Here is a 27,536-nt window from a genome sequence, read left to right as displayed (position 1 = left end):
AAAAAAGGGAGAGAGAGAAAGAAGCAGCAACAAGCGCTTTGCTTGGGTACATTTCCCTTTTTTTTTTTTTTTTTGAAACTCAAAACCTGCTCGAGCAGGAAGCTGATCTTCCGTCAGCCAAGGTTGTAACTTTGGGACGATATGCTTCAAAAGCAGGTGCACCGACGCGGATAAAATAGATTTGCTTCCTCGACGTCGTAGTTAGTAATATATATAAGTTAACGGTACACAGCGGGGCTTGCAGACGCCGCTTCCTCGCCCTGGTGCAGAGGCTCCTGCCGCTGGGCAAAAGGGCGCAAAAGGCGGAGATCCACAAAAGTCCCCGCGACACCGAGACGGGTAGCGAGGGGAGAATTTCGCTTTCGCTTTCGCTCCCCCGGCTCTGAGGGAGAAGAAGAGGCAGGGGCTGCGGCGGAGGCCTCCTCACGCTCCCTTCCTCCGAATAGGCACGGGGGCCGCGCCAGCGCTGCGGGAGCCGGGAGAGCAGGTACCGCTCGCGGGATAAGGGAAGGGAGCGCAGGGGAGGCGGAGGCCTCCCCGCCGAAGGGGCCTAGCTTTGGCGCGCACCTCTTTTCGCAGTAGGAGCAAGAACGCTCCACTGCGCATGCTCACCCTCAGCAGGCCGCCGCCTCGCCCCCTTTTTTGAGGCGCAGCGCAGGAGGCCCAGGCCGGGTTTGGGGGCAAGGTGTCGGAGGGGCCTGGCCGCGTGCGTCGCCCCTACCCCACCCCTGCACCTTTCACCGTCATAGTCCAGGGATTCGCCCCAACGGAATCATGGGAATTGTAGTTTACCCCTTCATAGGGAGCCATGTTTTCCCAGCACCTTGAAACTACAGTTCCCATGAATCTTGAGGGGGAAGCTCAGGTGCTTGAGCTGTGGAATAAGTAGGCAGCCGCAACGACAAAAATGGCCGAAAATTAAAACTCTACCTGGAGTTGAGGAAAAGTTGCTTCTCCTCTACCCCACCCCCCATCGTGCTAAAAGTCCAGCTCGCTTTGGTGGAATTAGTTGGCAGTAAAATGTGGACAGACCAAGAACTACTGGCTTCTAGCCTGCCCCAAGGGGTTCCATGTGTATCCCTGGGACTGAGTGCTTGGCATATGGGGCTGCAGAAACAAGCCTTAGACTTGTGCACCTACCTGCTGTGCATATTTTATTTATTTTGAAAGTTTTACAGATTATCACAACGCTCTGTGTGGTCTATGTGAAAATCTTTAAAAACTTTTTTTTAACGAACATAAGATGACTTAGGCTGTGCACACACCAAACTTTGAAAGCAAATTCATAGCCCATGTCTTCTCCCAAAGAATCTTGGGAATTGTTGTTTACCCCTCAAAGCTGCAATTCCCAGCAGCTTAGCAAACTACAGTTCTTAGAATTTGGGGTGCAGTGGTGCTTTCCATTATTGTTTCTTAAATGTACAGTATGGGGTATACACAGTGCTAGTTACATATCTGGGTAGGCTTGCTAAAATGAAAAGTTTTCCGTAGACATCTGAAATAATGTAGCAAAGGCACCTTCCTCTACTATCAATAGGCAGGGAGTATCAAAGTATAGGTGCCACCACACTAGAAGTTCAGCTCCTTGCAAATGCAGAACAGACATCATCATGGCATTTGTAGAAGGGCAAGTTCTGCAGATCAGAGCAGTTGAATAAGACATGTATGATGCAACAGAAGTGCTCCTTCAGTCTCCACTTTATAAATCCAAAGTGCGTGGAATTCTGCACTGTTGATGTTTTTCTGACACAAAAGATTGCATTGATAGGGAAAGCCATAGGTGGTAGTCAAAGAGGTTTTTAAATGTTTTTCTATTAATTTAATAATGTTTCTTTATTAGATTTGTCACTGGATACAATAACAACCTGACACTGAGATTGCTGCTTCCAGATTATACAGTTGCCTTGAAGAAGCTGAAAATGTTTCTATTGCTAGTCATTTTAAGTCTTGTTCCATTTTTGAGCTGTAATCTCAATAGCCAAACAACAGATTCATTCCCTGGAGGTGGAAGTAATCAATTTCCTTGGAATAAAAGTAGGCTTCCCAAGCATGTTGTCCCAGTTCATTATGATCTTCTTATTCATCCAAATCTCACCACTTTAACTTTTACTGGACTGGCCAAAATAGAGATTATGGTAATTGAACAAACTAGTTCAGTCATCCTGCACAGCAAATATCTCCAGATCACCAAAGCTACCATCCAAGGAGCAACAGGATCCCCTGATGCTGATAAAGAAGTGACTGTTTTAGAATACCCACCATATGAACAGATTGCACTCGTTGCTACTGAACCACTGCAAATTGAGCACAAGTACATTATTAGCATTGAGTATTCTGCTAATCTCTCAGACAGTTTTCATGGATTCTATAAAAGCTCATATAGAACTCCAGAAGGAGAAGTAAGGTAAGTCTATTTTCCTTTAGATTTGTATGTATCTTTTTGACCTTCCTGTTTCCTATGATTCATTGCTTCTGTGCTTATAAAGTTCGTGTCATATAGAATTGCAAAACACACGCAAAAAACTTGCATATGTGAGGAGCTCCAATCCCACATTAAATACCTGTCTGGAAGCACCTTTAGGTTGCAGTCATATGCATATTTATATCAAAGTAAATTTCATTAGCATAATGGAATCTGCTTCTTAATACACTGTTAAAAGTTTTTTAAATATCTCTTTCTTCAATGAAGAAATGCAAGCTGATTTCTATTCATTAGGTGAAATGTTCATCTTTGAATATTTTTACTGTACTACTATGTACTGTACTACTAACAAAAAATATATGTCATGTATTCTTTTTCTTAATTCCAGGGTGCTTGCAGCAACACAGTTTGAAGCAACAGCTGCACGTATGGCTTTCCCTTGCTTTGATGAGCCTGCATTCAAAGCTAAATTTTCTATTAAGATCATAAGAGAACCGAAACATCTTGCACTATCCAATATGCCCATTGTAGGTGTATACTTTGTATTCTTTGATCTGCCTAGTTGAGCAAGATAAAGCAAAGTAACGTAGAAAACATTACCACTGTACACTATAAACCACATCTCATAGGAGTTTATGTTCATGTTGTGTTCACTTTTGGTGCTCACATAAGAAAGCAAAGCAGAATTTTAAAATGAATATATTCATGTGCTGGAAAAGTGTAAATCTGTTGAGTAAGGCTAGAAATAGGGGGCAATTCCCTCCTGCTAGGTTGCCCTTCTTAACTGATCTGTTTCTAGCTTCTTCTTAGATGTAGATTTGCAACTGTGAAATGGAGATCGTAGCATTTAAGCCTTAAAAGAGCTATGAGGGAGATAATATATATAGTGTGTGTGTGTGTGTGTGTGCGCGCGCGCAAGACCAGAAGTAATGAATGTACTTCAGAGCTAGAGCTGAAATGTAATAGTTTTTACATTTTTTAGGTGGAATCCGTAAACATCAGAGGGCAGCTCATTGAAGACCGTTTTGATGTCAGTGTAAAGATGAGCACTTACCTAGTGGCCTTCATTGTTTCAGATTTCAAATCCGTTTCCAAGATGACTTCCCGTGGAATTAAGGTAAACTTTTCATATCAACTGAAGTGTTGCATATTGATATTTTAAAATTGTAGCAGTTTCAATTTTTAAAGTTATTAGAGCCTAGAAAGGTTTTAAAGAAATTATTATGGGTTAGAGCTAGACTTAGTCATACTTAGAGTAGATCCATTGAAATCAATGGTGCTTAAATTGGTTGTGACTAACTCTGGATCCAACCCTATAGAATTTGAAATATTTTTTCAATAGTTCTCAAAACGTCTGTTACAATGCTATAAGAAGCAAAAGTTTAGACTTGCAGTGGTCGTGCTCCATTTGTTAAGCATCAGTTATATGGATAGCAGCCATTGCACAGCTGTTTACATTTGTTGGTAGAAATGTGTACCAGTAATGCTTAATTTTCTAAACTGCTGGGATAAAAATTAAAAAGCTTGAGTACATGCAGTTGCAAAAAAGACTGAGCATCTGGATAATGAGATAATGTGCCTTTAAATTAAAAAATAATAATAAAGGCAGTCACAGGGCACTTTATCTTTCCTAGTTAGACTTTCAGTTTATCTGCGCTAAAACACCATGAGGTAGCTTAGAATGAGATACATACAGCCACTGCCCCAGGGTAATCCTGTGTACTTCATTTCTAAGCAAACATTTGAACTTGGTCCCTGTCCAAATTCAACTCTCTACCCACCACAGTGGCTTTTCCCTATAGAATCATGGAATTGTTGATTTGGAAAGTGCCCTGAGGGCATGGGCATAGCCAAAAATTTTGTTGGGGAGTGGCACGACTTTGTTAGGGGGGCAGGACTTGGGGGGCAGGTTAGAACCAATATGATTGGTCAGTATTTCTATTGTTTTACTTGATCTAGGGGAGCCAACTGCTCCCCTGCCCCCACTTGGCCACAGCCATGCCTGAGAGTCATCTAGCTCAACTTTCTGCAGTTGATAGCCACCCAACCTATGCTTAAAAACCTCTAAGGAAGGAGAGGGAGACCATTCCACTGTTGAACAGCCCTTACCGTCAGAAAGTTCTGCCTGATCCTTAGTCAGAATCTCCACAAGCAACCTCCACAAAATAAAATTTTGGGTTCCAGGGTTTGACAAGGGTTTCACAAGGTTCCAGGGTTTGACAAGGTTAAAATTATATAAATATAAGATATAGATACTTTCACTGCCATTGTTAGTGTATTTTTTGCTAAATTAAGACCCACCTTCGGAGTCCTTTAATTTGAATGGATCAGGACTATGTCTTCCTAAGAAACATATCCTCTGCCATTGGTTTTTACAGGAGTTTACCTATGCACAGAAGGTAGGAAAAGCTAAATCAAATGTTGGATACCTTTCAACTTTACTCTCATTTTAAGGTGTTAACAAATTAATTATCTTTTATATTTTCTTAAGTTGGAGTTCAGAATTCACCAATGTTTGTGTTTTGTTGTTGGTGATGATTTTAGGTTTCAGTATATGCTGTACCACATGTGATCAACCAACTGGATTATGCCTTGGATGCAGCAGTAAAACTGTTAGACTTCTATGAGGGATATTTTAGCATTCCATATCCTCTGCCTAAGCAAGGTAAACTCGCTACTTTACTTTGGATAGAAATGTTGGTCTAAGTTACACATACATGCAAACGAAACATACCTATGCATATGTTTACTTTCAAAGTTGACTTGTGAATTAATAAATGGAGTGAGCTGGTATGAGGGACAACTTTTTCAAAATGTATTTGCAGACCTTGCAGCTATTCCCGATTTTCAGTCTGGTGCAATGGAAAATTGGGGATTGATTACATACAGGGAATCTGCTTTGTTATATGATCCTGAAAAATCCTCAGCGTCAAGTAGACTTGGAATTACCTTGGTTATAGCCCATGAACTTGCTCACCAGGTAAGTTATCACTAATTTTATACATGAACTTGATAGCTGCGCTAGTCAGTGGATTCTTCAGTGTAATGAAGGATTAATTTAAAACAGTTGAAAATCTCTGCTATCAGATGTTTTCTCTTGCAGTGGTTTGGAAATCTAGTCACCATGGAATGGTGGAATGATCTCTGGCTCAATGAAGGATTTGCAAATTTTATGGAATTTGTGTCTGTAAATGTTACCCACCCAGAACTGAAAGTTGTGAGTATTAACATTCCAGTTTTTATAATACTAAAATGTTTCTTAAAATCAATGTTGATTGCTCGCTGAAGATTATAGAATTATTATTATTATTGGAAATAAGTCAAACCAGCAACAATCACCTGAAAAGATTCTTGTCCATAACTCCAGACACCCTGGACCACAAGTCGTATACTGCTATTCATGTATATGGGGTGGGGCATGGGGGCAGCATGAGTTTCAGGGCTGGGAGACTGATAAAGGACATGTCCCTCTTGGGCAAATAAGCATCCTGGCATTGGCAAGCTAATTTGAGATAAAAGCTGCTACCTTGTTTCAGGTGACAGGTGAAATAACATTCTTAACAGGGTAGCACTTCAGTCACCAGAATTGAGATAACATGTAATTATCCCACTACCAGTGACAATTAGCTTGCCAATGTCAGGATGTGTGTGCTGTCATCAACACTGATGTGTGAACGGCCTATAATTGTTTAACAAAAATACATCACTGTAATGGTTTTACATCCACTTTAACATAATTGTCACTGTCAATATTTTTCACATTTCATTTTCCCCTGATTTCACTGCTTACATTTTTCCTCTCTCTCTATATATATTACACGTGTATGTGTATATTCCTGCCAATTTAGGATAACACTTCATGCACTTATAAAGCAGGGGTCCTCAAACTATGGTTCTCGAGCCAGATCCGGCTGCCAGGGTCCTGAACCCGGCCCAACCCGGCAGTTGCAGAATCCACCGCTGTCTTAACGGGTCTATGGCCTCGGAGGGCGGCAGCACCACCACCACCCCTAGCACAGAGGAGGCGGGGGAAAGGGTGTGAGGGTCTCCTCGGCCCTCCTCCCTGTTCAGTGCTCCCTCACTCGCTCTAGGCCAGGAGCTGGCAAGGCTTACCTTGCCCGGGCTGGTTCACTGCCTCAGAGCCCCCTCCGTGGGTCGGATCATTTTCTGCGTCTGAGCAGACTCAATTTTCTGCATCTGTGTCGATGCGATATCCGGCGCTGCGCATTCCCTTATTTAGATATCCATCTAATGACCATCTCATTAGCCAAAAGCAGACCCATACTTCCCATTGAAATACTTATAAGTTTATGTTGATTAAAATCATTCTTCATTTTAAATATTGTATTGTTTTTCCTGTTTTTTGTGCACCACAAATAAAATATGTGCAGTGTGCATAGGAATTCATTCATATTTTTTTCAAACTATAGCCCTCCCCCCAACAGTGTCTGAGGGACCGTGAACTGGCCCCCTGTTTAAAAAGTTTGAGGACCCCGTTATAAAGGGAACTCTAGCACAAAAAAGCCTATGGTATAATAAGTATTAATCTTTAAGGTGCCACAAAATTCCTTCTTTTTTGTGAAACAGACTAACAAGTTTACCCCCTCTGAAAATCAGTCAGGTAATTTGGGGGGGGGGGCTTCAAAATTTATTTTTCTTTTAATTCACAAACTTGCATGCTTAGGTACATTGTATGTTTCAAAATCGAAAAGCAGTCGCCAAATGATGGAAAGGCAGGATATCAATCTGCTAATTAATTAATAAAGAGTACAAATATTTTTGTCATAGAAATTAAGTAAAAACACTGATAGCTTTTCAGCTATACTTTTAAATGACACACTAAAACAGCTAACACACAAGTTAAGACTTGCAAGAACAGTAAAACACAAGGACACTTGCTAGAGAGTGGTGGAACTTAATTGCATTTACAAATTCACCAGAAAACAGAAGACCAGTTCCTAAGTCTTTCATGATATCCATTCTCCCTCTACCCCAAATTTATACAAATGACTACCATTATAATGTGTGAATTGTTATTATTACAAAGGTGATGGTATCTCCTGAGTTGATAATTGTAGTTCTTTGGTTTTGTTAACTTTATGTAAAACCTCTGAAAAATGACAATAAGTAATTTTTAAAAGTGACCCTATTAAACAAGTACTTTGTTTTTCTTTTATTAGGAAGATCATTTTTTAGACAATTATTTCTCTGCTATGGAGGTAGACGCCTTAAATTCTTCACATCCTATATCGACCCCTGTTGAAGATCCATCTCAGATTCTAGAAATGTTTGATAGAGTTTCCTATGAGAAGGTAAAATTTTAAAAATTTTCTTATTTATGTATTCTTTCCTTAGTTCTGATGAGATTCTTATAAGCTCTCAGGGGCTCCATGTGCCCTAATATTTTGAGGATATCGACCCACCTTTTTGCCCTTATACACAGTTCATTACACTATTTATTTTATTCTGTGTAAATGCACTCCTTCCCTCAACCATCAAACACATAATAAATATGTTCTGTAGCATTTGTTTTAATTTATATGGACAAAAATCTAATGTAAAAGCCAGAACCCAAAGATGAGAACTTTATGAAAGATTAGGGCTTAGGAGTGTCCTAATCAGAGCACCTGAACATCTTTTTGCTCCAGATGTAGATAAGCAGACATTGAAAAAGCAAGTGTAGAATTTATCGTTTCACTCCCCTCTTTTCAGGGTGCTTGTCTTCTAAATATGCTACTGCATTATATCAGCCCAGAAGTGTTTAGAGCTGGAATTACAAAATATCTGTCACAATTCAGCTATCAGAACACAGAAAACAAAGATTTGTGGAACAGCTTGTCAGGTGTAAGTATTTCTTGCACGTTTTCTACCAGCATACCTAGTGAGCAATGTCATAATTATCAAAGCATTGCTAGCCAGAATTGCTCTTTGAGCGGTATTGTTGCACGTGTTTTGAAGCCTTAGGTACCTAATTTCTGAGTTTTGTTGCTAGGTTTGCCCTGCAGAAGCAGCAGGTCGAGGACAAAATGATGGGGTTTGTGGCAGAAGCCAGGAGACAATCTCAACTTCTGTGAGTTTGTGTTTTATTGCGTACTGTATTTCTGTTTAGAAATTTATAAATTTGTTACTAAAGAGGGAGTAGCCACCCTTTCCACGAGTGAGGGTGCACAACACTTAACTGATATTCAGAGATCATGGAATCTGTTACTTAGGAGAAAGCATCAGCACCTCATGCTCTACATTAATGGTTTCCTTCTACATGAACAAGTTATGATGAGCCTCTGGCTCCCTTTCATGCCTATGAGGAAGAGATTGGAATCTCTTTCTGCTGATTTTAAGCAATCTGCAATTCTCAATTAAATCCAGAGACAGTGAGCTGTAGTTTATTTAAACTATGGTTAGGAAGAAGTCATGGTTGAACACTGGTTTGAGATAGGTTGTTCTAAAACTATTCTTTAAACCAGTGGTGGCCAAACTTGGCTCTCCAGCTGTTTTGGGACTACAGTTCCCATCATCCCTGACCACTGTTCCTGTTAGCTAGGGATGATGGGAGTTGTAGTCCAAAAACAGCTGGAGGGCCAAGTTTGGCCACTACTGCTTTAAACAAACCACAGTTCATCAGCTTCAGACGTCATGCAGAACTGCTTAGTTTAAAACCGGAAGTGAGAGTTCTCCATGATCCTGCACATGTGAATTGTTCGAAACCTGTACTTCAGTGGAAATCAGATCCCACCTCCAACCAGCTTTATTCTTTGTGTGGTTAGCATTGATGCAAAAATGGAACTGGTTTTTGTCACCATTTTAATGTTACAGGAAACCATATACTTTCATTCTTAAATGTTTCTCTGCCATACGTCAAAAATGTCACCCCACACTATTGTTAACTATGGAAAGTCATACAGATAAGACAGATTTGTAATTTTTATCTCTTTGCTGCTACTGCCCAGTGAGCAGCATCTCCTAGCATCTCAGTTCATATTTTTGTCCCTGATTTATAGCACTGGACCCAAAATGGGCTTCATGATGTGAAGACCATGATGGACACTTGGACACTGCAGAAAGGATTCCCAGTGGTAACTGTGACATTAGAAGGGAAGAAAGTCCATGTACACCAAGAGCACTATGTGAAGGCTTCTAGTTCTTCTGCACCAACCGGGTAATGGCAAAGGAGCAAGTGAAGCTCCACCACTGGCTAACATTTAATTATAAAAATAAATAAATAATGCAGATTGCACTGTGATTTCTTAACTAGTTAGTATTTAGGGAAGTTTTTAATGTCTGACATTTTAATGTATTTTTAAATCTTTTGTTGGAAACCGCCCTGAGCCAGATGGGCAGGGTATAAATTATTATTATTATTATTATTATTATTATTATTATTATTATTATTTATTCTTTATTATTTTGAAAAATCATATTGAATATTCTTTTACATCATACAAATAAATCAGCTGAGGGCATGCTAGAATTTCTAAATGAGAAAAAGTTACAATCTCTAAACTGGAGACTGGTTTAATTTTGTCCTGTAGGGAATTTCACTTGTTACATTTCTTTGAGAGCACATGTGACTGATGGCAAAGCCTTGAGGAAACAAAAGCATTTTCTTAAAGATAGGTACTCATAGTAGAGAGTTAATATGGCAGGAATCATTAACCATCTCTGGAAATGCAGGTTTGCCTTTAAGTGTGTGAAAACAGACCTTGCAGCCGTAGAACTCTCAACAAGAAACCCCTCTTTACATTCCTCCAGTCATGCAGCTGAGTGGTCAGCTTAGATATGTGCTTATACAGGCTGTTGAAACAATCAGCTAATCATCATTGATTTTACTGTAGGAATCTGTGGCATGTTCCATTAACGTATATTACCAGTAAATGTGCTGAAGTTAAGAAGTTTTTGCTGACAACTAAAACAGGTATGTTTGACTTAATTCAAATGGGTAAGAAGCACAATTATGTTTTCAAGCTTAAATAATTTTATTATGGAAGATTATAAGAATTAAGAAGATACAGATGTTCCAAGCTATCAATTTCTTTAGTCCCTGTAAGACACACAGAAGTTTTTATCCACAAAGCAACTGTGTAGTAGACATTAAGGCTAGGTTTTTAAGCAATTTTAACTATTACTAATCAGTTATTTATCTGTGACTGATAACTGTAAATGAAATGAGTTAAGTACTGCTGGGCAGAAAAATACAAGGTTGTGATATATTTTGTCTGTAGATGACATCATTCTCCCAGAAGAAGTGGAGTGGATAAAATTTAATGTTGGAATGAATGGTTATTATATTGTGCACTATGGAGATGACGGATGGGATGCCCTAATTCGTCTTTTGAAAGAAAACCATAAAGCAATTAGCAGCAATGATAGAGCAAGTCTCATCAATAGTGTATTCCAGATGGTGAGGTAAAGTATGATAAAAGGTAAAGGTAAAGGTACCCCTGCCCGCACGGGCCAGTCTTGCCAGACTCTATAGGCCGGGAGCCAGCGCTGTCCGCAGACACTTCCGGGTCATGTGGCCAGCGTGACAAGCTGCATCTGGCGAGCCAGCGCAGCACACGGAACGCCGTTTACCTTCCCACTGGTAAGCGGTCCCTATTTATCTACTTGCACCCGAAGGTGCTTTCGAACTGCTAGGTTGGCAGACGCTGGGACCGAACGACGGGAGCAAACCCCGCCACGGGGATTCGAACCGCCGACCATGCGATCGGCAAGTCCTAGGCGCTGAGGTTTTACCCACAGCGCCACCCGCATCCCTAAAGTATGATAGTACACACTAAATATCTCTTTGGTAAGCAACGTGCCATTTTTGTTCTATACAACAGTAATACAGATAACACTACTTCATCACATAATAAAATGAGAGAGACACTCCTGTATCATTTGCAAAATTAGAAATCCAGAACTTCCCCAGTGACGTTGCTTAGGCCATTCCTGCGTGAATAATGGGAGAGTTGTGGTAGTACTAAGACAGTGAGAGTTAGAAAAGATAAGAGCTTGAGATCTCCCACCAGATGTCAAAGAGAACAACAACTACCAGACTTTTAGAAGACATCTGAAGGCAGCCCTGTTTAGGGAAGCTTTTAATGTTTGATGTATTACAGTATTTTAATTTTTTTTGGAAGCTGCCCAGAGTGGCTGGGAAGCCCAGCCAGATGGGCGGGATATAAATAATAAATTATTATTATCATCATCATCATCATCATCATCATCATCTCAGAATTAAATACTTCTTCCTGATCCAATAAAATATAATAGCTCTCCTAGTTCTTGCCCATTGACACAATGTCGTCTTGAACCAATCTTTTACAGACGTCACTACACTTTTTGCTAGCATAAGGAATGAGCACATGCGTGTTTATAGCCTTCTTAGACACAGGCCTTTTCCCTAGAAATTGGCTTCATGATATTTGGCACAGCCATTACAAGAGATTTATAGGATGCTCCCATCCTACTTTATAACGAAAATATTTCTTCCGAGTAGAAACAATACCTGCAACAAAGTATCTGTTTATACTTTCCCTTGATCTACATGGGGGGGGGGGAGTATATTGCAGAAATACAGCAAGCTCACAACTTTTGTGGTGGTTACATTCCTAAAGCCGAAATTGTGTGTAGTCAAAATGCATTGGGTTCAATGGCAGGTGGCCTTTCCAGAGTCATTTTCCCTGGAGCGCCACCCCTCTTCTGCCCCCTTTCTATTTTTTTGCCTTGTGCGTAAAGCTTGAATGTACACAAGTTCAATGTGCACAAGTTGTGTATACATCTTGTAATGAATATGTTGAGTCAGCTAATGTACACAGCTGATGTACATCTCTGAGACAGCACATGATAATGAATGGCAGCAGGGACGGTGCCTATTTAGCAAAGTAATTTGGTCCCTATTCCGGCAGCAGCCCTTGGTTGAGGTCCCAGAGCTGAGGATATCTGATACAGCCAACTTGCTTTGCTAAGCAGAGCTGGGTCTAGTCAGTGTCTGAATGGGAGACTTTATTGAGAGCCCCATGTATACCAACTTCAGTTCCATGTTGGAAGAATAGTGGGGTATAAACGCACTAAAAAAATACATAGCCAGAGACAGGAACTATTGTTGGTTAAGAAGGGGGCTGGCCTTCATGAGAGAGAGAGACAGAGAGAGAGAGAGAGCGCATGCATGCAGATCAGTACTGTTCTGATGACCTGTGGGCAGGATTGCAAAGCTGGATTAATTCAGGAAGACCACAAAACCTGGTAAAAAGCATGAATAAATCTAGAAGTATAGGATAGAGTAGGAAGTATGCAAGGCAGAGAAGCCTGGCAAGACAGATAATAAGCAACGTTGCTGCTGAAATCTCTTCATGATACACACAACAGTGGATCAGCTGCTGGCAGTTTTAATGTATTATCATATTGCTACACTTTCCTGAACTGAGTGTATATAACACAACATGCGGACAGCTGCAGAAGTTCAACACTCCAAACCATGTTTTGCTTTTGCACAGTTTGCCATTGCGGGGTGCAAAAATTCAGGCAGGTTTCATTCATAACACTAGCTGTTAAAAAGGAAAACACTTAAGATTAGTGTTGCTAATATGTATTAAAAATGAAAAAACTCTATACACTGAATGGTTCAGCCCCTTTAACAAATATTTTAATGTGTTATTACTGACACTTTGTTTCCCACAGTGCCGAAAAGCTGTCGATTACTAAAGCTCTTGATTTAACAATATACCTACAACATGAAACTGAAATTACTCCCGTGCTGGAAGGATTGGATGAGCTGATACCTTTGTACAAACTTACGGAGAAGAGGGACATGAGAGACATAGATAATCAATTAAAGGTAAGAAGGGGAAGACTGAAAAATAGCCGTCAACACTTGCAGGCTGTCAGCTCACATACTGAGGTTATTGGCAATAATTTTATGAATGTATATGTGTTGTACTGTAGAATGAAAGCAAGCTGCTTTATTATTTTGATTCTCACGGGATGCGAGAGTCGGTAAGGGCAGCATCCATCACAATATAGAGTGTACGATCAGCATGTCATTAATGGAAAGAAGCCAAACAATAACTATTAGTATTTAAAGAAACAGCAAACACTACCTGTTTAAAGCAATTGGAAATTAGATAAGGTTAATATGTTGTGATTTTATTTTAATATGATGCATGCTTCTTTTTTTAAAGAAAAAGTTCATCGTGATGCAAGGGAGCAGGGTTCCCATTTATGTAGGTTGTTGTTTTTCTGGAACATAGATATGAAGCTGCCTTGAAACCATTAGCTCCTGTGTGCATGTGTTTTACAATAAGAATTTCAGGTGGTTAATTATGATACCTACTTAAATCATTTATTGTTCCATTGTGTTTCAGTTTGGTTATTAAACAACTGCTTCCTTCAGCCATGGAAGTACATTGTGTGTGTGTGTGTGTGTGTGTGTGTGTGTGTGTGTGTGTAATTGCCTTTCCCATTCTGCTTATATATACAGTTTTTAACAGATTTGGTTAAAAAATTGATTTCACGTGTATTTTTTTTGTATGTTTGTGAAATCACTCTAGGGATACATAGTCAAACTAATGAAAAACATGATTGACAAACAGTCTTGGGACGATGCTGGGACAGTGTCTGAGCGACTCCTTCGGAGCAGTCTTCTGGGGTTTGCTTGCGTACGAAAGTACCAGCCGTGTGTGGACAAAGCAAAAGAGTTCTATACAAAGTGGAAGGACTCCAATGGAAATTTCCAGTATGTGTTTCTCTTCTGTAAGCAGCATAGCATCTTCAGGCTTCACAGGGCAAAAACATGCATCATGGCAACTTAAATGCTGTAACGCCACCCCAATTTAGCATACAAAACCAGGGAAATAAAAAAAATCCTTCCAGTAATTTTTTAAATTTTATTTTGACTACAGCAGACCAACACAGCTACCTACCTGTAACTAAAACCAGGGAAGTCGCCGTGTTGTGGCTGCTCAGTCCAGCTAGGTGGGAGAGCATGAAATCACTGGATAGAGGAAATTTGCTATTACCTGTGAATTTGCCTTTTCAATGATTCTTGAGATGAGGCAGTCTGACTTGAGTAGTAATTTGCAATTGAATCCAGACATGGAATAATAGAATCGCAGAGTTGGAAGGGATTGCAAGGGTCTATGGCAATCACACAGGGTTCCCGGACGTTTCACCGTCTATTGATCCCTGTGCCACCACTTTATTTCTCGCTGCCACCACCCAGGCCCTACCTGGTACAATACTGAGTCCAGTCAAAGTTAAATTGGAACATAAACTTCTGTTTATTTATTGCAGTTTAACAAGCATGTGGTTTCATAAACGATCTCAGTCAATTACAATCATGGGGTGCCTAGCCAGACCTATATCTTCCGCTACTTGCTCTCACTCACTAAACCACCTCTCAGATATTTACTTGTTTTCCCAGGTCCTAACTGTTCCTGACTCAGCTTATTTCGCTACACTAACTCAACCTACCCACAGACTCTATCCTAATTCACTCCCACTCCAACCAACCACCCAACTCCCAACGAACTCCCCCTTTGCCCCTCCCAGAGCTGGTTTTATAGTCCCTCTGACTCCACCCCCCTGGGTTCTGATTGGTTAACCTTTTTAACTATTTCACCTCCAGCACTCTCATATGTTAACGTCACAGGGTCATCTAGTCCAACCCCCTGCAATGCAGGAATCTCGGCTAAAGCATCAAAAAAAGATGGTCCTCCAATCTCTGCTTATAAGCCTCCATTGAAGGAGAGTCCACAACCTCCTGAGAGATTCCATTCCACATAAGAAACCAACACCAAGAGATCAGAACTAACCTGAAGCCTCCATTTGTTGCAGTTTGCCCAATGACATCAAGTTTGCGGTATATGCTGTTGGAGCACAGACGGACGAAGGCTGGGACTTCCTTTTCAGCAAACACAAGCTGCCCACATTTAATACTGAGAAAAGGATAATTGAATCTGTTCTCAGCTTAAGCCCAAATAAGGAGAAGCTTGAATGGTGAGTACAGTGGAACCTCGAGTTGCGGACATAATCTGTCCCGGAGGCACATCAAAGTGTTCGCATCCAGAAGTGCCGCGTCTGTGCGCAGCACAGTTTAGCGCTTCTGTGCCTGTGCGAGTGGTGAAACCCGGAAGTAACCATTTTGGTACTTCCGGGTTGCTGCGGGACGCAACTTGAAAAGACGTAACCTGAAGCGGACGCAACATGAGGTATGACTATTCTCTGGAAACATGAACGGCTTTAAATTAAAAGAGAGATGTTGTAAATGCAAGGCCACAGCCACCCGTATTTTCATCATTTCTTAACCATTGCAATGCAACAAGAAACAACAACATTGTAACATTGGATCGGAACGAAGTGTCTCACAGTTAAAAGGTCAGGGCACACACCAATTGCACATTTTGTTCATGTGCACTGGCTTGAAGCATATAAATGCTGTTTCACTTTGTGGCAGTTCCTATGGAATTAGAAGCTGGATCAGATTTTTAGGTGAGGTGCAGGAGACAAAGGTGAACAAGTGGTGTCTGATCTTCAGCTGCAGGCCAGCTTTTTCATTCTTTTAGGTCTGGGTGCGTTCTGAGCGTTCTGTCTCCCACTGCTCGTCTTCGCCAAAGATTTCAAAGAGAAAGAACCCTTCCCCACAGCACAGAAGAGATTAATCTGAATAGTTAATTTCCCCCTTTGATACAGATTTTCCCCATTTCAGCTTTTCAATCAAACTTCTCTATGGCTCATAGGCTCTTCCACATTTTGTAACTAGGGAAGAAACAGCCTCAGCCCAGTATACCCCCATCTTTCAGCCCGAAATCTAGCTTCGAAGGCCTTCTGGTGGTTCCCTCATTGCGAGAAGTGAGGTTACAGGGAACCAGGCAGAGAGCCTTCTCAGTAATCGTGCCTGCCTTGTCAAATGTCAAGGAAATAAACATCTGAAGGCAGCCCTGCATCTGGAGGTTTTTTATGTTTGATGTTTCATTGTGGTTTTGTAATTTGTTGGAAGCCACCCAGAGTGGCCGAGGCAACCCAGTCAGATGAGCGACATATAGAATTTATTATTATTATTCCTGCGTGTGGCACAGTACCCCCTTTCAGCACCTTTTCTTCTTTCCATGCTGACTATATAAGAGGATGCTTGGGGGAAATGAAGAATAATCTCTCTGCAGCGAAAGCTAATGGTATGAAATCAAATAGCCATTACACTGTGTACCATTTATTCGTACTCGAGCTTTCCTGTTCCTATTAAGGTAATAATATTATTTCCTCACACTGAGGTTTCTTTTCTTTGTTTAGGTTAATGGAGCAAGGTTTAAAGGATGACTTAATAAAAATGCAGGATCTTCCGTATATTGTTCTCTCCGTTGGTAGGAATCCTGAGGGTTATCAGTTAGCCTGGAAGTTTCTAAAGCAGAATTGGCAGACATTTGTAAAAAAGTAAGTTTTAAATATTATCGCTCCTTGTACTCCTGTTTATTTTCTTTCTAATATAAAAATATTTACTTCATGCACTTCTTCTGTTTGCATAGGTTTGAACTTGGTTCGAATACCGTTGCACACCTGGTTACTGGATTGACAAATAAATATTCCACAAAGGAACAACTTGAAGAAGTAAGCATATCTCGCAACCTGCATTATATGTCCGTGAGACTCCATGATTTCATTGTTTTTTTTATTAATTGCTTTTCACACATGCATCTCAAGGCAAAGTGCAGCAGCAGCAGTTGTTTAAAGCAAAATGGACATCCATGGCAAACTGACAAGTTGTATTATTATAGGTTCTTGGAACCCAACATATAAATGCATGAGACATTTATGATACTTAACTGCTCATATGCTGTTCTGCTTCCATTTATATTATCTCTTTGTAAATCTGAAGCAAAAGGCCTTTGAAAACACTTGTAATTCATGTACAATTTGGACGACAGGCGCATTTCTTTTCTTTATGCCTCCATGACTGAGAATCTCTTATGACTAAATCCAGGCTGTACAGTTAGTGGCATTGGTACAGGAAGAATAGGATGCAGTCTCCTACAACGCCTTTTCTTTTTTCAAATCCCATTGAAGATAATGGGAATAGTACAAGAATTTATTGTGGTATTTATTTATTTTTACTCAACAGGTAAAAAGTTTCTTCAACTCCCAAGGCAAAAAAGTTTCAGAGCTCCGTGCTGTCTACCAAGCAATAGAAACCATTGAAGAAAATATTCAGTGGATGGATAAGAGCCTTGAAAAAATCAAGGAATGGTTACACACCAATAGCGGAATGTGGAACTCTGCATGAAGCACAATTTCAGAATGAAGAATGGTAAGTTCTTGAACAGATATGAAAAATGCTACTTTCGTAAACGTAAGTTTTTATAAAATTCTAAAAACTGGAACGCTGGAGCTTATTCTAATGACAAGAGGTTGGAAGATATGAAATATACTTCCAAAGTGGGGGAAATAGCATTAAGGCCTTGCATGCATGTCAAGTTATGCATTTACAACAGGAGTGGTGAAAATTGGACCTCTCTTAGACCAGGTCTTTATGCCTCTCTAACTAGAGTCTGGGACTCCTCCTAGGCCATTCCCTTCTCAAATGCTTGTGTGTGACTGAAACATGTCCTAGAACTGATTATGCCTCTTGCTTGCGTGGATGGAGGAAGGAGAGATATCTGTGTGTTGGGATGTAGAAAATCTGACTTTTCCATAGCTGGAATGTTGCCAACTATACTGTAGCAAGTAACATCCATTACTTCACCTGCAGAGGATCAGGACCTTTTGATTCCATAGGTCCACTTTTGCATTATTTCTGAACTCAGATAAGGTATGGTTAACTCTTAACTGCAGTTTATGCAGCTGTCTGTTTCAGACCACAGTATCAGATAATACTGAACAGTATTTAACTGAAACAAGTACTTCTGATCTGATGACTGCCCCCAGAGGAGACAGTGGGTGGGAGTGGGAGCATGCAAGCCTAAGGCTTGCCCCCTTAATGAGAAGCCATTCTTCCAGATGCAGCCGTAAACTACAAGATCCAGTAAAATAAGTTGCACTATGTTCGAGAGCCCATTCCCAGCTCTGCTGAACATATGTGAAATTTTAAAGCACCCAATAGTTCAGCAATCGAGAAAAGAGCATAAGACTCTTAATTCCAGTGTTGTGGGTTTGAGCCCCCTGTTGGGTGAAAGATCCCTGCATTGCAGGAGGTTGAACCAGATGCCCCTTGTAGCCCCTTCCAACCCTACAATTCTGTATCAAGGGTCTGATCCAATAACTGAGTGTGCAGCACTGCTGCATTGGGATAGAGGAGGTATTTCGGTTTGGTTGAAACCTGTAAAAGGTACCTTCTTCTAGACACAGCCAGTGTTCTTGTCTAAAAATGGCAGTAATAACCATGTATTAAGGACACAGTTCACAAACACAATTTACAAGGTAATACATTCTAAAACTTTATTAGTGTGACAGGCAATCTTAATACAGACTTTCAAAAACAGTCCAGTATTAACATTAGATTGTCAAGGACAGTCAAGATTCTGATGTCCCTAGAGGAACATCTCCTGCACTTGCTCCTTTTGAAGTAAGTAAGAGCGATGGCAGAAAGTGGCCACGCTTCTGTGTAACTCCCATGCAGTTCAAAGGGGCTTGCACAGTTGATATTCCTCGCAGGCTGTGGCTTATATATTTGACCCATGGTAGTCTAGAGAACTAGCTACCTGGAAGCAGACTTGACCAAACCAGGAGTAGCATCTTACTCCAAAAGTCAATAAAAAAATTGCTACTCATAATGCAAAGCATATCAGAACCTGCTGTTGGAGCCATAGCTTTTCTCACTGCAAGGAATACCAAAAAGGGGGGTGGGGAATAAAACATGGAAGTTGAGCAAGCATTGCATCCAAATTAGTTCACAAAGCACCTCTGTATTCAGCTGTGATGTGAATTTATACATCAGAAACAAGCTGTGTAATCTGGATTCTGGGGGTGGGGGTGGGGAGCTATACCAGTGTAACTTATAGGAACATATTGGAGTCCTATGTGCATCCTTTCTGGAGTACCCCTATGCAATAGCAATTCAGATGCAATATTACGCCCTTTCTGCAAGCCACTGACAGGCGGTCACAATCAGAACTCAAGGTGTCAAATGAAAATACTAGCGGCACTGTTCATATTGAATACTATGTTATTAGAAGCCAAGGACTGAGAAACAATCGCTTCTACTCTTCTCCCACGTTTAAATCTTAGCAACTGATTACTCACTTCTCACTAACTATTCTTCAAAAGGAATACCCGCAGGCAGATGATAGCCAAAACGCATTATATTCCAGAATATTTAGAGCATTCATTATACTAAAAAACCAAAAACCAAACCACAGCTTTTCTGAACTCTGCTGAGATTTGCAGGCACTATGTGTAGATTATGTGCAAAATTTGCAGACTTTTTTTTTCTTTTTGCATTGCTATTAAATCCGTAGAAATACTTTTCTTACAAATATAAAGCGTCCGTTCCCTCTCATAACTGAAGAAAATTACAAAATAAGAGACAGTAAAATAAATGGAAAAAGGTCATCCTTGAAAATAGTAAGATTCATGCCTCCCATGCCATTATATCCAAATACCACGATACAAAAACCACCCGGGAGACTAGCTTGCTTCTGCAAAATAGCTTCTTCTTTTCTTTTTTTTCTTTTTTGTTCAAGTGCAGCTATCCACCAGCAAAACGAAGACTTTTTTGCATTAGCGATGAAAAGCCTAGACAGAGAGGAAAAGAGAGCACATTATTTAGCCAGTAAGGGGAGGAAACGTTATCTCATAAAACAGAATTCAGCAGGTTCCCAACAAAAAATAAATATGCAAGTTGAAACCACCAGCATGGTCTATCTGTGGGCACATGCAAACTTCATTGCAATTTGTTCTGATTCAGTGGTAATCGGCAGATTTTCCTGGGAAAGCAGTAGGACAAAAAAAAAAAACCACTCAGGCGCAGACTTAGAAAGTGCAGACTCATGCCTGGAAAGCACATTGCAAAAGGAAGTTTGGATGAGCCCTGTGTGATGGTGTTTGTGAGGCTGTACAAGTATCAGCTCCCCTTGGCTGCCCTATTCAATGTAATTTACTCACTCTGATGGTGGTTGCTTGCCTCAAGCGGAAAACAGGTGCTGCTAAAGCAAGAAACTTCTCTCTCTCTCAAAAAAGGAGAGGCACTAGAGGCTGCAACTGAAGCACACAGCAGCAATTCTGTATACAAGCATGAAATAGGTGAAGGATCTTCCAAGGACTCATAGGATGTTTTCTGAGAGAGGTCTCAAAGCCCCTCAGAGCTGCCATGAAAGCCTCTGCAGCAGTAAGAGGAAAAGAGAGGGATGTGCAGGATCCAAAGCCAACTTTGATCCAGATTCAACTCTCTTGGCATGACCATGAAATGCAAGAAAACTTACATTTTTAGACCCTTGTTTTTTAGAGCTGGTATTTTAATTTTCAGAGCTCTTGGGAAAATTAATACCAATTGATAGAATTCCTGCTACTTAACAGTATGAGAAATCTCATGCATTTATTTTTCAAAAAGTATTTCAATAATAAATGCTGGTGTCCTTTTTCTGGAGCCATTCCAACATTTTAAAGGTACTTTACAAAGATGCTTTACCCATATATAATGCATATTTCACATTAAAGATGCATGTTTCTCATGTTTTGCTATTTGCTAAATGCAAAAGTAATTTTGAATATACTGTTTGAAGGACAATTTAGCATGCCAGGTGCAGTGTGAAACACAAGCATACTCAGAGCTTTTACTAATCTAAAGTGCAACCAACCAATAGTCAGTCGGTTTCTTGGTTGAACTGCATTTAGAATATTCTATGTAGAAAACAGCTCTGCACATGCAGTATATAAATATTGTGGGTCAGTCCACACATTAGGAGTTTGGTAGATGTGAAGCCTCACAAACAAGCTAATGTTGCCAGAGGGTCTGGGGGAGAACCCAAAGGTGGAGGAACCAAAATGCACAAATCCCTGCTGGGTGCACAATGGAAGGAAGTGGAAACACGTATTTTCAGAAAAGTCAATTCATTCTTCATGCATAAAGGATGCACACAAATTTGCATGATTAAGTCGAACAGTTCTTACCTGGTAACGTTTAACTCTTTTTCTGTTTCTCAGATTTTGCGCTGGAAGACTGCTCCTTTGCCTTAATGGGAAAAAGCAACAACCATGTTATTGGCTGGAATGCTGAGGTCACGTAACAAACACCGTGAATAAATATTTGAAATAAAACACAGCCATTTAAGTAAAACAAAGCTTGAAATCAATGTGTTTATCATGAATAAGGAAGTGGAGAGACACACATTTGAGAGGGCTAAAAACTACACAGGAGACACATGAATGGCTTTTCTGAAGTTTTGTTTTTATTTTCATGCATCCCTGGAGAGAGCCAGCATTTGATCATAACAGTGGCACAGGGGAGCTGAACGCTCCCTTCCTTCAATTGTTTCTGATTAAAGCACTACCTCCCTGTGAAAGATGCTGTCAGTTTGAGAGAGAGGGGGGAATACAGGTATAAGTTTTCTACATACAAATACACACTAACCACCACCAGGAGGCCCACAATTCTAAATTGGGGAAAATGCAGGGAGGGAGAAAGAGTTGCGCATCCCAATCTTCCTCTGTGCCACAAATGTTGGACACCCTATATAACACATAGTTTGACATTTAAAATGAATGGCTACATTCATGATGACTGTGCAGTGATTATAGTCATAAGATGACTTACATGATCTTTGATGGTTATTTGTGGCATACATCGTTCAATGTAGCCTCGAGTACAACTGCATGTGTAACTGGCCTTCAAATTGGGTGTTTATTTCCACTATTCAATCACAATTTTTTTACACTTGAACACAGCTCTGATCATTAATCAGTTAGGATTAACAAAGGTGAAACAGGGTGCATAATCATGTTGTACATCACTGTACAAGAGCCTAACACAGGACAGCAGGCAGTTTACATTTACAGTGAAATAACAGTGGATCTAAGGTCCTGCAAAACGGATGCTTTGTGGCTAAAATGCCACAGATTAGGGGGAAGTCATAGAAATCTTGGTCCTCACGTTTGGCACTCGCACAACATACAGTGAGAGAGTTGGAATATACCATGAGGGTATGTGCTCTATACCTCTTAGGACAGAACATGCCTACCCAGAATTCTCCTACCAATGTTCCCACCTCTCTTCATTCCCTCCCCTATTCTCAAATCCTTCCAAGAGTGCACAACAACAGCTTTGTGAAGATTTCTATTCCAGTGATGGTGGAAAAGGAGGACAAGCCTCCTGGCTTGCAGTAGATGCGGAAGACAAGTGTTGAGGAATTGTGCAGAGTGTCTCAGAAATGCCTGAAGTTTATAAAATGGGCCGTGGCTGGTCTAACTGCACTCTGCAAAAATTCATCTGTCTAATCAACAATTTCTTACCTTTCTGGATTTGGATTTCTTTTCATCTTTTCTAGCTGGTTTTGATGTGGCAGCATCTTTTGTTTTTTCATCCTATACCAGAGAGAAAAACCTCATGAATATTTGGATTAAAACACACCTGAGTCTGAAAGAGTTTGGTAAAAGATTTTTCGAGCAAAGTGTTACTTCTGCGAGAGCCACACAAAGTGGATCAATTGGGATGACATGACTAATCTGGAAAAGCTGCACACCCAGGCAGCAGTAAGCATGGTGGGGTAACCACCCTAAAACTAGCCACTCTCTAAGGGCAAAACTTTAAGGGCAAAACAAGGGATGCGGGTGGCGCTGTGGGTTAAAGCACAGAGCCTAGGACTTGCTGATCAGAAGGTCGGCGGTTTGAATCCCCACGATGGGGTGAGCTCCCGTTGCTCGGTCCCTGCTCCTGCCAACCTAGCAGTTCGAAAGCATGTCAAAGTGCAAGTAGATAAATAGGTACCGCTCTGGCGGGAAGGTAAACGGTGTTTCCATGCGCTGCTCTGGTTCGCCAGAAGTGGCTTAGTCATACTGGCCACATGACCCGGAAGCTGTACGCCGGCTCCCTCGGCCAATAAAGCGAGATGAGCGCCACAACCCCAGAGTCGGTCACGACTGGACATAATGGTCAGGGTTCCCTTTACCTTTACTTTTAAGGGCAAAACTGTGTGTTCCATATAGTTCCATGGTTCTTTTAAGGAGACACTATCTTTCTTTTATACAGCTACTGAGACTGTAATCACAAGTGGAAAACAGTCTGAGGAGAAAGTAACTTATTCCCCACCCCCTTGTACCCTACATAATGTTTCCCAATTAAAATTGCCCATCACACCAAAGCTGGTTTTATTCCTGCCAAAAAAGATAATGAGACTTTCTGCCAGTTCAACATATAGAGTAGGTAGATGATACCATTTCATATATACTGTTCATGGGATAAACTCATCTTACACTCTGGAATAAGGTCTAGTCGTTTCAATGGATGGGCACAGAATTGGAGGAATTATGCATATTCACCATTGTGTTGGAGACAAACAGGCTGCCTTCTACAAAACAACAACTGGCCCTTTGAGTGGTAAGAGAGGCAGCTCCATAAATATGTCCATGCTTGAGACAGCTTTATTGTGAGAAAAGGTCTTTAAATGTCACAAGAGTTTACAGTTTTAGCAAGCATAAGATATGTGCCAGAAAGGGTAGAGGGAAATGTGAAATAGAGCCAACCATTATTTTTTGGGGTCCAATGGAGAGATGGAAACTTCAACAGGAGGAGTTCTAGGATTCACATTCAAGTGGTTGATGAGTGCCAATAAAACTCAGGTTTAAACCCAAGACATAAAATAATTATCTGCATGGATGTAATTAAGGGGCATTTAACACTTTCATTATATTGGCCTTTAAGAAACTTCGGCTAATGCTCCAAGGAGGGTAACCTCCATGAAATGAATAAGCTGATTATTTCTGAAATCTTTGGATAAAAGCAGCATAAAGTCTCCCTTTTCTAGAGAAACTCTTTACATTACATTCAAAGCCTTATAAACCCAAGTGGAATCAACCTCAGAACAACCTCTTTGTGGCAGTCCTGTTAAGAGCAAGGGCAAGGCTGCCAACAGAAGTAGCAATGCTGAATGAGTCAAAAGAGTTTCTGCCTGTAGAAACACAGACCAGTTTTAAGATGTAATAAAGTCTTCCTTCCTAAAGGAGGCCAAAGCCCAAATTCCTGAAACAACAAGGCCGTGGGAAAGTAAAATTCTGCAAGACAGAAAAGAAAATGCAAGAGCATCTACAGGTAGATGTCACTCTTGAGCAAAGTCATATGCAGAAAGTGGAAACGAGAAGGGGTGACTATATTTTTTAAAACAATGTATTAACCAGGCTAATCAATACTGTGCATCTTCAGAGCAGCACCAGAACTATTTTGCTCAGAGCAATTGAACTGCAAATAAAAAAGCAGGAATCTCATTTGTCAGTTGCCTATTTACAACCAGTTGGGGTTTTAGTAGCATGCATAAAAGCCTGTTGGTTGTTGTTGCAATCTTTGCCTTCACTTATGCTTACTTGGCAATTTAAGGAGCATCTTAAAAATGAGAAACACTAGTTTTAGCAAAACGGGCCTCCTCACCTTTGTTGAAGGCTGAGAAACAGGAGGTTTCCCACAATGATCAAAGTCGCCTGAAAGGGCATCAATAGCTGCCGAGTCATCAGCTGGCTTCTGCAATAAAAAATAATAGTTTAAAAATGTGAGTATTTAGTGATATAGAAAATAAGTGCCTTACTTAAACATAGCCTCCCATTTCCAATGTTTAAATTGTTGGTTCTACGCCCAAAAAAGAATTTTAAGCTTCTACTATAAGTGCCACCAAATCAGCAGGTGCCATTAAAATAAGGAACCTTTTCTGAATTATCATTGTACAGCTCTCTTTTTTTGAGGTCTATGTTAGTCCCTCATTGGCCACAAGTAGAATGAATTGAGTTAGAAGAACAGCGTGGAGCAGAGGGACAGGTATAAAGGTGGGCTACTTCATCTGCTTTTCTGAAAAACCATTTCATTTGGTTTTCATTCAAGTTGCCATTATAAGAAATTTGTAACTTTAAAAATTAGGGCTCAAGTTTTCTTTCCTCTCCTCTCCCATTCTTCTTTCCTTTTGTGTTTTGCCTTTTAGTTGGTAATCCTGCTCGTGGGGATTATCTTGTTTGATACTCATTTTATGTAAGCCACTCTGGGAGCCTTTATAGCGGAACAGCCCTCTTCCAAATAGCTACGTAAATGCAACCCACAGGCAAGAAATAGCATTTAGCTAAGAGCAGGTCCTTCTTACCTTTTGCTCTTTGGGTTTCTCAGCATCTTTGCCTGTTGGCTTCCCCTTCAACAACAAAAAGCAGCATTTATTTATTTATTTATTTGAGGATTTGCATCCTACAAAATTTAAAATTACCTATAAAATGAGATAAACATCTTACGTTAAACCAGTTAGCCTAAACCTTTTCAAAATAAAGCCAGTTTTTAAAATGTGCATTATAAAATGTATCATTGTTGATTTTACTGACTTTATTTTATAAGGCACATTAAAAGAACATGGGGACTTGACTACATAAGATCCATTGGTTCCTCACTTATGTTATGGTAAAATGTGGCCCTCAACATATATTTTATATTGTAAACCACCCTGGGTTCTTTGAATGAAGAGCATAGATGAACTATGATATGATATATGACATGACATGATAAATATATATGTGCAAAATCTATCAATATAGATTAGGGGTGGGGAACCGCTGACTCTCCAGAAGTTGCTGGACTCCATCTCCCATCACCCTGAACAAGAATGGCCAAAGGCCAGGGCTGGTGGGAGATAAGACTCAAAGCCGTCAGGAGGACCACCGGTCCCCCACCCTGGTATAGATGAATTTGGATTCAGAAAGGATTAGTTTACCTTCTCATCCGAGTCAAGAAGATGCCTATAATCAGGAGGGATTGTTTCATCTTTCTCTCCAAGTTTGTCTCTATGCTCAGATTTAGCCTTTTCCTGTAAAAGCAACAACAGGAGGTCATGTTCTTAATTTTTCTGGAAAGCTCAGCCCAAAGAACACAGTCTCTAAACTTGCCCTCAAATTGTAGAAAATACCAAAAAAAGTTGCCATAAATTTGGAAAAGCCCAACCATGAAATAAAACCCCAAATGAATGCAATTATCACACCAAATATTGTAAAAAGTAACATAGTCCATTAGAGCTTTCCTATGACAACTAAACACTAAATAGCAATTTGTGTAGTAACAACTTATTTTTAACATTTTATCATTGCAATGTTTGCTGCCCTGGGCTACCTCAGAAGGAAGGGCTGATACAAACTGAATACATAATAATGATTCCCCCCGCCTTCCTGCTTATTTGTGAACAGGCTGCACTTTATGAAAAACAATCCAAAGACAGAAAGAACGCTGCAAAAATAGAGGTTTATTATATTTACATACGCCCTTTGGCAATTAAAAAAATACTTGTCACAATAACAGAAAGCAAATTCAGTTCAACTGAAGCAATGAAACACTTTCCATGAAAGGGGACCTCCTGAAATGCAAAAAATACCCTGCATAGACCCCTGCTTTCGTAGCTAAATATACCTTGTACAATCTGAAGACCCTCACTCTGCCCTCTAGTGTTGCAAAAGACAAGGGAGGTAGTATGGTGAGCTAGCAATGGGGAAGGGGTGATCTTGAAAGCCATAGACTGAACCCCTAGCCCCCCAAACAAACAAACCAAAACCACCACCACCACCCGGCTCAGTTCTTTCAGCTTCCTATGCAGATTTGGGAGATGAATATGGTACCCACAACCATGTCAAGGCAGCTGTGCTGCGGGGGGGAAACAAACACTTTTCTCACCTTTATTTTATCAACAAGTGGTTTGTTTTCATCCGGGTCAGGTTCTCTTTGCCCCAATGAATCTGCGAGAAGATCTGCAGCATCATCGAGTTCTTTCCTACCCTAACAGATTTGAGAAGAGCAAAAACAAATTATGCCACACACAATCTCAGAAATAAAAAACGTCAAAGGTATCAGAGTTGCTTTAGTCAGCATGATAGAAAGTTAACTTCAGAGTGCTAAAAAAAACTTTGGAAAGTTACAAACTATGCATAGCCAGGCAAAAAACCAAATCATTCAGCTGCAAGCAAGCAACTTTGGCTTCCAGTGTAC

The 27,536-nt window shown here is 40.4% G+C and overlaps 2 protein-coding genes across 13 annotated transcripts in view; one reads left to right on the top strand and one right to left on the bottom strand.

Moving 5' to 3' along the window:
- The first annotated feature begins 134 nt into the window (after nt 1–134).
- On the top strand, nt 135–21,669 carry ERAP1 (endoplasmic reticulum aminopeptidase 1). 3 transcript variants are annotated; one of them, XM_053408401.1, is made up of 20 exons: nt 135–156; nt 1,841–2,404; nt 2,811–2,949; nt 3,405–3,539; nt 4,967–5,087; nt 5,248–5,402; nt 5,526–5,639; nt 7,603–7,734; nt 8,135–8,266; nt 8,415–8,492; nt 9,421–9,578; nt 10,255–10,334; nt 10,642–10,825; nt 13,085–13,241; nt 13,954–14,138; nt 15,239–15,400; nt 16,691–16,831; nt 16,924–17,005; nt 17,517–17,702; nt 21,533–21,669. In XM_053408401.1, exons 2-19 carry the CDS (start codon nt 1,920–1,922, stop codon nt 17,676–17,678), a joined length of 2,802 nt encoding a protein of 933 aa, XP_053264376.1. In that variant the 5' UTR covers nt 135–156; nt 1,841–1,919; the 3' UTR covers nt 17,679–17,702; nt 21,533–21,669. The 3 variants fall into 3 exon arrangements, with proteins under 3 accessions (XP_053264376.1, XP_053264375.1, XP_053264377.1); XM_053408400.1 differs by lacking the exon at nt 135–156 and adding an exon at nt 171–487; XM_053408402.1 differs by lacking the exon at nt 135–156 and adding an exon at nt 226–446.
- Nucleotides 18,816–27,536, bottom strand: part of CAST (calpastatin) — a 59,500-nt gene continuing 50,779 nt past the window's right edge. For 9 of the 10 annotated variants that reach the window (XM_053408407.1, XM_053408411.1, XM_053408410.1 and 6 more), the window contains 7 exons: nt 27,225–27,326; nt 26,278–26,370; nt 25,663–25,707; nt 24,966–25,055; nt 22,838–22,909; nt 21,500–21,560; nt 18,816–20,125 (listed from right to left, as the gene is read on the bottom strand). In XM_053408407.1, coding sequence (XP_053264382.1) covers nt 21,510–21,560; nt 22,838–22,909; nt 24,966–25,055; nt 25,663–25,707; nt 26,278–26,370; nt 27,225–27,326 — 453 coding nt within the window. In that variant the 3' untranslated portion in view covers nt 18,816–20,125; nt 21,500–21,509. The remainder of the gene's footprint in view (nt 20,126–21,499; nt 21,561–22,837; nt 22,910–24,965; nt 25,056–25,662; nt 25,708–26,277; nt 26,371–27,224; nt 27,327–27,536) is intronic. The other variant, XM_053408406.1, reaches the window with a different exon arrangement.

The sequence above is a fragment of the Podarcis raffonei genome, chromosome 11 (assembly GCF_027172205.1).
Source record: "Podarcis raffonei isolate rPodRaf1 chromosome 11, rPodRaf1.pri, whole genome shotgun sequence".
In the NCBI taxonomy this organism is placed as follows: Eukaryota; Metazoa; Chordata; class Lepidosauria; order Squamata; family Lacertidae; genus Podarcis; species Podarcis raffonei.
Note: the sequence above shows the minus strand (reverse complement) of the source record. Positions and strands in the feature narration are given on the sequence as shown.